Here is a 10970-nt window from a genome sequence, read left to right on the forward strand (position 1 = left end):
AACGCCATCACTCCCGCCGACACTGTAATTTACAAATTCCTCCTTCTTGAGGCCCTGTTTTGACCGTGTGAGGAGACGGATTTGGAAAAAGCTTGAGCGGTTTTCTGAATGGCGATCAAGGCGTCACTTCCCCGACTTGGACAGTTTTCCTCATGTAGATAGGTGGTGATTGTTTCCTGCTATATACGTTTTGACAGCTGAGTGAAGCCAGATGGCAATGGAAAAATATTTCTATATTCGGCATTCTACTTCACCATACATTCGACAATGGATTTACATAAACTTAAATACCACTTTCTGGATGCAGGGAGAAAATTAAACGTGAAGAAACATCATCTTCCCAAGACTTAGTTAGAAGAGCAATCCTGAACAGACACTTATTGAGATTAGCTGTTTTTTTTTTTTTTAGGGGGGTGGGGGGGGTTGGCTGGGTTTTGTTAATTGATTCATTGTCCAAAGCAAGATAAGCAGCCGGTATTCTGACTTGAGATCCACACACTTATCTTGACATCTTATGCACGCCACACGTCTCACATTGACGTCAACGAATGACTCACGTGGAAGTTCGAGTTGCGCCCTTTTCTAAAAATCTCTACTGAATCGGGACACCTCAGGGCATTCTAGCCTCGTGAATCTGTCCAGAACCAAAACATCCATGTGGTTTCCAATAACACATTCCAGTGACCTCCAAGACCTCTCTTTGAACATGTGGGACAGTGGAGAGCTCTTGACTAACAGTCTCGGTCTGCCTTTGCGCGTGTGTTCGTGTGCTTGTGTGTGTGTGTCTGCCTTGCGTGTTAGTGTGTGTGTCTGCCATGAGTGCGTAGACCCCAGATTGTAACACTTCTAAGCAGAGCAGACGTGTTGGTTCGGGGGGGGGGGGGTTTGTCTGTAAATTGAGTTCTTTCATTGGCTGCCGTTTCTGTTTCAGAGGCTGCGTCCGAAACGCCGCAGCATGCATCGTTAATAATGTGACTGGGGCTCATAATACAACAACAACAAAGAAGTTCTGTCGGGGGTCTTTCGCATACCTTCATATTTGCAGCGTTTCAACGTTGTAATACACTTAACTTCATAAACACACCACAAAGCGGAGCATAATTCTATCTAACTACTGTTCCTTTAATATGTCAGTAAGGAGTTGTGTGGGTGGGCTTGGAACACACACATACACCTACTAGAGCTGGGCGATGGGGACAGAAATCCATATCGATAAATGGACTAAATTAATAGGATAACGATATATAGACCGATACATTTATGATGTTTGTAGTCCCATGTGGCTCGGTTGGTAGAGCATGGCACGTGCAACGCTGGGGTTATGGGTTCGATTCCCATGGGGAACCAGTACAAATATGTATGCACTCACTACTGTAAGTCAATCTGGACTAAAATGTAAACCATGTTTAAAAAATAAAAATGTATTACCCTTTAAACTATTTAACTAGTTTGAATGTTGTAGCTATAAATGGACCCTTCGCTAAAACTCGCCCCAGAATTTTTGCCAACCAATCACAGCGCTGCAATGGATAGCAACTGTGGTCTAGTTCAGACACCTCGGTCGAGCACACGTTTCAAACACATGAAAGCCAATGACGGCAGTGGGGAAACCTCACAGTTTTATTTTTAAAATGTATTGTTTAAATTGTTAAATAATTGATCAGTGCGCCAGTGGTACTTGCTACTGTGATTCCTGAAATGCATGTTGATGGGAGTATTTTTCAAATCTGAAATTATACTTTTGTTACATTGTTTGCTAGCTCAGCTGGTTAGATAGAGCTCAGTGTCATTGACCACCTAATGTAGCTAGCCATGTTATTAATCAATTCCATCTGTTGTCGACATCAGGATACAATTTGAGAGCACTAGTTAGCTTCAAAAGTGGTTATTAGCTTTGACTGCATGCTGACAAATTCAGAATCCTTCGGTAGCAACACTACAAACATAATTTTACCAGGTTCCCGTGAAGCAATTGTAATGACAGTCCACCTCAACAGACCCAAGAGTTTCCTGTTTAGCAAGAGGTAGTCTGTGATTCATTTCACTGTGCATTAAAAACACAGTTTGAGATCATTGTGAGGGGATTTTGCCAGTGGGGAGGAGGAATTGGTCTTCCTGGGAATATATTGTCTGAGGTTGCAACAGTAACCAAGGGGGGCGGGGCTTAGTGAAGGGTCAATTGTCCCATTAACAGTCACCCATATTCTTTTTGGTTTATTGGCCATTAACACACACACACACACACACACACACCCACACACACACACACTCACCTGGGTAGGACCAGGAATGCAGGACAGAACCCTCTCAATGTTCTCTGTGGTAACATCCACATCGTCTACTGCGACCAGGTTGTCACCTGGGACGAAGAAGAAAGTCTCACTCCCAGCGTCACGTTACATATAGACAACTTAGACTAAAAGGGGAATAGTGACATTCCTGTAAAAGTACGTTGCGCCACATTGTGTAACCTGTTCAGAAATAGTATAGTTTTGTTGAGGAGCACAGTGTTTGGCATGACAAGGAGGGGCAACTGGCAAAGAGTGGAACGTATACAAAACACACCGGTATCCAGTCAAGAGACACAGTCCACTTGTTATTTCTTTTTGTAAAACAACGAGTTTCACCTGCCTCTCTGCAGACTCGTGCCCTTCCCAATCAACCCTAACACAGATTCCACCTTAGTTATTTCAGTTAGTTAACTAGTCTAATTGTCTTAGCATGGACTGGTAGGCTACATGAAAGTCATGGCTTTAAACACAAACTCATGTGGATAGTCTTTAGTATTCAGCAGTTTTGTTTTTTGCATTCCTTGGGCTGCCCAGAACAACAGTGCCCGGCCTCTACAAACATCAAAACGATTTACTGTATAACACAACGTTATAAGTCTAACTTTATTTAATATAAATGGCGTCAATAAATTAATTTATTGCATTCTATACCATTTATATACGACTGATCCCGGTGGCTGTGTCTGAAATGGCAAAAGTAGTGCATTACATAAAGAGAAAAGGGTGCCATTTGGGACGTACCCAGAGTGTTGGTTTTGTACACTCACCTATCAGTATCTGTGCACACTTGACGGCCGGGCTGTTGGGCACCAGGCCGTGGACAGTGATCCTCTCCTCCCTCCTCCCTGCGTGGTCTCCCTGGCCCCAGGACGGGCGATGCACCACCCCCAGAAGGGCCTCCAGTAGACCCCCTCTCTCCGGGGGAGGAGGGGAGCAGCTCCCCAGGCGTTTGGGGTTCAGGTAGAGAAAAACTTCCTTCAGCTGCTGGAACATCACCCCCACCCTCTGCCCCGCCTGGTTTTTCAAGATGGATACTGGACGAGATGACGAGTCTTCGCCTCCTCCGTCGGGCCCTCTGCTCTGGGATGGTCGCCGCTTCCTCCTAAGGATCCTGGCCAGTCTTTTTAGCTTGGGCTCTCCTTTGGTTGGAGCACCATCAGGAAGCTTCCTGGACTCGTCGCTGATGATCTCCGCTTCCTTCTCGCTGAAGCGGACGTGATTGGTGGAGAGGCCGTGATTGGCGGCTGCCTGAGCCAATGCCGCCGCTTCCTCGCCCTCGCTCAGTTCCAGGTAGAAGAGCTCGCCGTTCTTCTGGACGTCGTCCAGCCATTCTGGCTCTAGGTCGCTGGGAGTGAACCGACAGAGCATGGAGTGAGTGAAACTGTGTGAGCAGAGCCAAAAGGGGTGGATTGTTTGTCCAGGAACTCCTTCAGACAAGGAGTATCAGGTTATTTGAGCATGAACAAGAAACACAACTCTGGCTTGCGGATTAAAAGTATGTCCTAATTATGCTGAACAAAAATATAAATGCAACATGTAAAGTGTTGTTCCCATGTTTCGTGAGCTGAAATAAAAGATCTCAGAAATGCTCCATATGCACAAAAAGCTTATTTCGCTCAAATGTTGTCCATAAATTTGTTTACATACCTGTTAGTGAGCATTTCTCCGTTGCCAAGATAATCCATCCACCTGACAGGTGTGGCATATCAAAAAGCTGATTAAACAGCATGATCATTACACAGGTGCACCTTGTTCGGGGGACAATAAAAGGCCACTAAAATGTGCAGTTTTTTCACACAACACAATGCCACAGATGTCTCAAGTTGAGGGAGCATGCAATTAGCATGCTGACTGCAGGAATGACCACCAGATAATTTAATGTTAATGTCACTACCATAAGCCGCCTCCAACAATGTTTTAGAGAATTGGGCAGTACATCCAACCGGCCTCACAACCACAGACCACGTGTAACCATGCCAGTCCTGGAACACCACATCTGGCATCTTCACCTGCGGGATCATCTAAGACCAGTTACGAGGACAGCTGGTGAAACTGTGGGTTTGCACAACCAAAGAATTTCTGCACAAACTATCAGAAAGCGTCTCAGGGAAGCGCATCTGCGTGCTCGTCATCCTCACCAGGGTCTTGATCTGAGTGCGGTACGGCGTCATAACCAACTTCAGGTGGACAAATGCTCACCTTAGACGGCCATTGTCACGCTGGAGAAGTGTGCTCTTTACGGATGAATCCCGGGTTTCAACTGTACCGGGCAGATGGCAGACAGTGTGTATGGTGTCGTGTGGGCGAGCGGTTTGCTGATGTCAATGTTGTAAACAGAGTGCCCCATGGTGGCGTGGGGTTATGGTATGGGGAGGCATAAGCTACCGACAGAGAACACAATTGCATTTCATCGACGGCAATTTGAATGCACAGATACCGTGACGAGATCCTGAGGCCCATTGTCGTGCCATTCATCCACCGCCATCACCTCATGTTTCAGTATGATATTGCAAGGCCCCATGTCGCAAGGATCTTCACACAATTCCTGGAAGCCCAAAATGTCCCAGTTCTCCCATGGCCTGCATACTCACCAGATATGCCTCATGCAGCGTGTTTGGAATATTCTGGATCGACGTGTACGACAGCGTGTTCCAGTTCACGCCAATATCAAGCAACATAGCCATTGAGTGGGACAACATTCCACAGGCCACAATCAACAGCCTGATCAACTCTATGCAAAGGAGATGTGTCATGCTGCATGAAGCAAATGGTGGTAACACCAGATACTGACTGGTTTTCTGATCCACGCCCCTACTTTTTTTTTTAAAGGTATCTGTGACCAACAGATGCATATCTGTATTCCCAGTCATGTGAAATACATAGATTAGGCCCTAATGAATTTATAGCAATTGACTGATTTCCTTATATGAACTGTAACTCCGTAAAACATTCGAAATTGTTGCGCGTCACGTTTATATTTTTGTTCAGTGTCATTTAGAGCATATTAGCCGTCATCAGAATATGACAGATTAGTCTTTCTCATTTCCTCACTTCAATCCCCGTGTAAAAAAAAAAATGAGTCTCGCATGATAAATGCTATTCAAAACGGGTTAGTAACACAATTATACTAGTGTACAACTACTGAACCTCTGTTAAACAGCCAAAAAGGTATGATAGTCCATCTTCTGCATTCTGTTCTGGATCAGCGTTTAACCACAGTCAAGGGAGAGTGGTGACTGAAAAGCACATTTTTTAAGAGGACAACGATCATGTACATTGTGTAAAGGTTTATAACATATAATGTTCCTATAATTTGATAATACTGGAAAACCGCTCCATTTGCATGGCGTTTTATTACCCCTATCAGCTTCTCTCGTACTCATCCTCAGGACATTTCTGTTCCAATTCATCAGGTGGCATTTGGGGTAAGAAAGAAAACAACAAGACTGGAGAAAGACTGGATATTGTTTGTTTTTTAGTCAAGCAGAGAAGAAAGAGGGAAACCCACACCCACACTATAACCCCCACCCCCACCCCAGGAGAGAAAATGCCCCCAACTCTGAGAAAAAAAGAAAAACTGAAAAAATTCAACCAGGCATTTTTTTCAGCCGGTCAGTCTCCCTCTAAATGAAGCTGTGTCGCCTCTGTGGTAGGCTCTTGGAAACCACATCCATAAATTCACGGAGGATGGTGAATAGCATATCATTATTTATGAAGGTTAAGTTTCCAAATTGGAAACAGAAATTTCCCAAACTCTGAAAGAAAAAAAAAAGAGTTGATTCAATAGGCCAAGAACAGTGCTACAGTGACTGTTCCTTTTGCTTCATCCATCTTTTCTCTTTCAATACCCTCTGCATCCCAAATGGAACCCTTATCCCCATTTATGAACCGGGTGGTTCGAGCCCTGAATGCTGATTGGCTGACAGCCATGGTATATCAGACCGTATACCACGGGTATGACTAAACATGTATCTTTCCTGCTGTAATTATGTTGGTAACCAGTTCATAATATCAATAAGGCACCTGGGGGGGGTATAATTAAGGTTTAGGGTAGCCTCGTGGTTAGAGCGTTGGGCCAGTAACCAAAATGTTGCTGGATTAAATCCCACAGTTGACAAGGTAAAAAATAATCTGTCGTTCTGCCCCTGAACGAGGCAGTTAACTGGCTGTTCCAGGTAGGCCTTCATTGTAAATAAGAAATGGTTCTTCTTAACTGACTTCCCTAGTTAAATAAAGGTTACACATCAGAATGAATGCATGAATGAGCCTTTATAGCTTCATGAGAGTATATTAAAAAGTGTTTGGATGTTATTAAACAGATGGGATACAGCAAACCCAAAATCATGCATTAACCAAGACTACTCTTCCCCTGTGTGTGGACGGTGGTTAATGCACGATTTTGGAGGAAAGTTCGAGATGCATGCAGATGCGAGCGAGTTCCCGAGACAGCAGGGCGACGACAGGGAGAATGTGCATGGCAAAATGAGCGATAGTGAATCAACAGACAGTCAGTCCGAGTACTCCGAGTAAGAAAAACATGTATATTATTGCTTGTTGCTTTAGAAGAGACAGAAAGAAAAAACATTGGGCTGTGCCCAATACCATGTTAGCTAGCTAGTCATCTTCCATCAGCTGCCAGTTCCACCTCAACTTCATAACTTGACAACCGAGGCAGATCACTGGAAGCGACTAGGTTGCACACTCACTGTAAAGTGGTGTAGTGGTAGCCGAGTGCCTGTTGATTCACTATGGCTCATTTTGCCATGCACATTCTCCCTGTCGTCACCCTGCTGTCTCGGGGGCTCGCGCGCATCTGCATGCATCTCGAGCGTTCCGCCAGACTTTTTAGTAGCCATTATTCAATTTATTAAATGTGTTCGACAACACGATACAAGTTACTCTAAACTTCCAAGTAAATCAGTTCGAGCTAGTTGAATGAGCATTGGCAGTCTTTAGCCATGTTGTCTGCATACGTGAACTTCAATTTTGCCACGTGACAAAAATTGTCTCGGTGTGGTTGGCTGATCTTCACGTTGCCATGACAACGTGGACGCTTTCCTTTTGCTGGATAGAAAAAAGACGAGGGGCACAGAATCACCCATGCCCCACCTAGACACAAATGCACGTGCAATAAAAAGAGGTTGACTGAATGCATGTTTCAATGCAACAACTTTGATAGTAACAAAAAAATGCACTACCTCTTATTGACTAAGCCTAAACTAAGCAAACAACATAACATTTGTAGGATCAACTCTGCTAAATGTGATACAAATGTATCTCATATTTGCAGAGTATCTAATGAAATCACAAAGGTTGCAAAATCTAAATAGCTTGTTAAAATGTACACTATCTCCCTATGAATAAGATGGGCATGGGTTGAGCACTTCTGGTTCCCCCGCCCCCTCCCCCTCCCCACGAACTGCACGAGGCCTTTAAATCCTCTATGGCATTCACAGTGCTTTAAACAAAGCAACAATAGTCAATGCGAGAAGAAACACAAAAAAACGTCTAAATGGTTTACCAAAACGTCTACATAACATTTTCATATAAACTCCCCTCATCGTTGCCATAGCATGCATAAATATACTGACCTGTATAGAAGCACACTGCGTATGGAATCAAAGTCTTCTAAATTCTTAGAAAATGGTGTGGACGTTTCTCCATCTGTAGCAATGTTAAACATTCTTTTTATTTCATATTTTCACGGACAGGATGAGTTTAACATAGATTAGCAAGGCTTTCAAACTACACTTTTCCATTCCAGACAAAAGTTCAGATGGTTTAAAATGAATAGTGCCGTTTAGGACCGGTTGTCTGCCAGCAGTCTTCTACATATTTAAATACATTTTAAAATGTTTAAATCCCCAGTCGTGGTCCGGTATTGAAGGTAGAATCCGTGCACTAGTCAGAATGAATAACCTGGTCTAATGCTGCTTTCGATCCAAAAAAACAGAATAAACTTTCCTCACGTCAATCACTGACAGAAGGGCACGCAGTTCCTCCCCGATGCTTTTGAAGACGAGAAGAAAGCGGCCCTGAATACTTCTCCAGACTCCAGTATGTTCAGCAAGCTCAGTAGCACATGCACGAGTTGAGCCGCTTCTTGTCGAGCGGGTGTACTTGGCAGGTGGCGTAAAACGCCGCCTCTTTTGCTCAATAGATGTAACTATGAATTCACTACTAGGCCTTTGTTGTAGCACTTCATATCTATTTTGTTAATATGTATTTGTTTGTATGGTACAATTGTAACAATCACGAAAAACACGTATTACACTCTTCCTGAATAATGTCGATTTTATGTACAGAAAAATGTATACTTCTGTTGTTTATTTTATTTGTCGCTTGTGCAGTATGTCAAAGGTGGGGTGCGGTCACAATTATTAAACAAAAATTATCAAGATTGAGATCTACGTTACCAATTTATATTAATGAATAACGTTCACAAGTACATAATGCTAGTACCACTCTGATTATACTCCCTTCCTCCAAATCCCCAGGGGAAACAAGGAACTGTCATCAAAAGCAGAGATCAAAAGAGTAAACTCTTCAATCTCTACCCGTTTCGTGCTCAGAAAGGAGTACTAAAATGTCATCATCGTGGATAGCGAGACAAAACACTTTAGAAACACATTTCTCAAGTCAAAAACTATAGAATTGAAAGTATAGTCCTGCTTTTCATTGCGCTATGCTCCAGTTCTTGTACCACGAGCATACTATTTTCAGTCGTGGTGACAACACCAAATCTAAGTTGTACAGACAGAAGAAAACGCCGACAAAACGTTTTTGTTATGCTTGTTCCGAAAAAACATAACAATTACTCACTAAATGAAAGATACAAGTCAGATATTAAATACCCACAATGCTATCTGGTGTCACAGTCAACGCATCATACAGTTCATTGGCTGAGTAATGTTGACAGTGAGAGTAGTCAACGTGGTAGCTCCTTGTGGGCGTGAAGCCAACTGTGGCTCGGATGAAAACCTAGCATCAGAGTTGAAAGATTTTGTGTTCGGGATTAGTCATAGTGGCTGTATACTGACATTCAAAACATTACAAATAATATCCTTATCAAGAGTACTTTTTTTTAAAGAGATGGGAAGAAATTATTTTGAAGTTTGTTAACAAGCAAGCGCTCAAACAAGTGTATGTATATTAAATGTGTCCGGCGAGAAATAGGAGATTTTCAGAGTACTCTGTCAAAATTGTCCGATTGCCACAAAACGTCACAAAATTAATTAACCATCTAGCAAGTCAAATGTGCTCAAAGTTGAATGTTTTAAAAAGGTATCATTCATTTTGCATACGATTTAAAACTTTCTAACCAGTCCAAATCATTTTTCATTAAATTTGATGATATTTGAATGAAACTAGATCAAGTAGTATGACCAAAGTATGAACAATGACTGTTGCTTCTACACTGCTAAAGTGTGATCAAAAAATTACTGAGCCCTCCCCCTTGTCAAGCACATGGATTCAGGAGTCGGGATGGAGGTGGGATCATCAATTCCATGACAAAGGTCCTTCTCCCCAGATTACTCAATTTTGCTGGGCAGCCAGCTCGAGGAAGTCTTGGTAGCTCCTAACTACTTCCATTTAAGAATGATGGAGGCCACTGTGTCCTTGGGGACCTTCAAAGCTGCAGATTTTTTTTGTAATCTAAAAAAGATATATTTCAAGGAAAACATTTTTATATAATTTGTTAAATGTTTAGCTAACATAATATAATGTAAAAGTATGCCTTACGGTTTCTGTAAAATAATAAACGTGGCATCAGAAGATAACATACCATCCCGTGAGGTGTTGAGGGAAAGACATTACCTATAGATTGGACATAATCATAGAGATAACAGGAAATACACTATAGCTCAAAGTGGCTACATCGGAATGTTGGCTTGCACAGGAAAAACTGTACATTTCTAACATTTAATTCAATCAAATCAAATGTGCCGTATACAACAGGTGTAGGTAGACCTTCCCGTGAAATGCTTACTTAGACCTTAACCAACAATGCAGTTCAAGAAATAGAGTTAAGAAAATATTTACTAAATAAACTAAAGTAAAAAATGAAAGGGAACACAAAATAGCCCATTTGATTAATTGTTCAGCCGTCTTATGGCTTGGGGGTAGAAGCTGTTAAGGAGCCTTTTGGACCTAGACTTGGCGCTCCAGTACCACTTGAGTGCGGTAAGCAGAGAAAACGGTCTATGACTTGGGTGACTGGAGTCTGCCAATTTTTTGGGCCTTCCTCTGACACCTAGTATATAGCGCCTTACGTCGGATCCCGAGTAGTTGCCATACCAGGTGGCGAGGTGATGCAACCGGTCAGGATGCTCTCGATGGTGCAGCTGTAGAACTTTTTGAGGATCTAGGAACCCATGCCAAATCTTTTCAGTCTCCTGAGTGGGAAAAGGCGTTGTTGTGCCCTCTTCACGACTGTCTTGGTGTGCTTGGACCATGATAGTCTGTTGCTGATGTGGACACCAAGGAACTTGAATCTCTCGACCCTCTCCACTACAGCCCAATCGATGTGAGTGGAGGCGTGTTCGGTGATGAGCAATGTGGGCACTATGGTGTTGAACGCTGAGCTGTAGTCATTGAACAGCATTCTCACACGTTCAATGAACAGCATTTACGGTTGAGATTTAATGATGTTAGTAAGGAATCGATATCATGTCAGTC

General features: G+C 42.9%; 1 protein-coding gene and 1 non-coding gene across 3 annotated transcripts in view; both read right to left on the reverse strand.

The window, feature by feature from the left end:
- Positions 1–8962, reverse strand: part of LOC112214605 (protein inturned-like) — a 35761-nt gene extending 26799 nt beyond the window's left edge. Inside the window, exons 1-3 of one of the 2 annotated variants that reach the window (XM_042327141.1) lie at positions 7883–8962; positions 3059–3636; positions 2274–2359 (exon numbers count right to left, since the gene is read on the reverse strand). In XM_042327141.1, coding sequence (XP_042183075.1) covers positions 2274–2359; positions 3059–3636; positions 7883–7974 — 756 coding nt within the window. In that variant the 5' untranslated portion in view covers positions 7975–8962. The remainder of the gene's footprint in view (positions 1–2273; positions 2360–3058; positions 3637–7882) is intronic. The other variant, XM_042327140.1, reaches the window with a different exon arrangement.
- LOC112215096 lies at positions 8752–8961 on the reverse strand. Its single transcript, XR_002948197.1, has one exon. It is a non-coding gene; the product is annotated as a small nucleolar RNA U3 (small nucleolar RNA).
- Positions 8963–10970: the final 2008 nt, after the last annotated feature.

Source organism: Oncorhynchus tshawytscha, linkage group LG09 (assembly GCF_018296145.1).
Source record: "Oncorhynchus tshawytscha isolate Ot180627B linkage group LG09, Otsh_v2.0, whole genome shotgun sequence".
Taxonomy (NCBI): domain Eukaryota; kingdom Metazoa; phylum Chordata; class Actinopteri; order Salmoniformes; family Salmonidae; genus Oncorhynchus; species Oncorhynchus tshawytscha.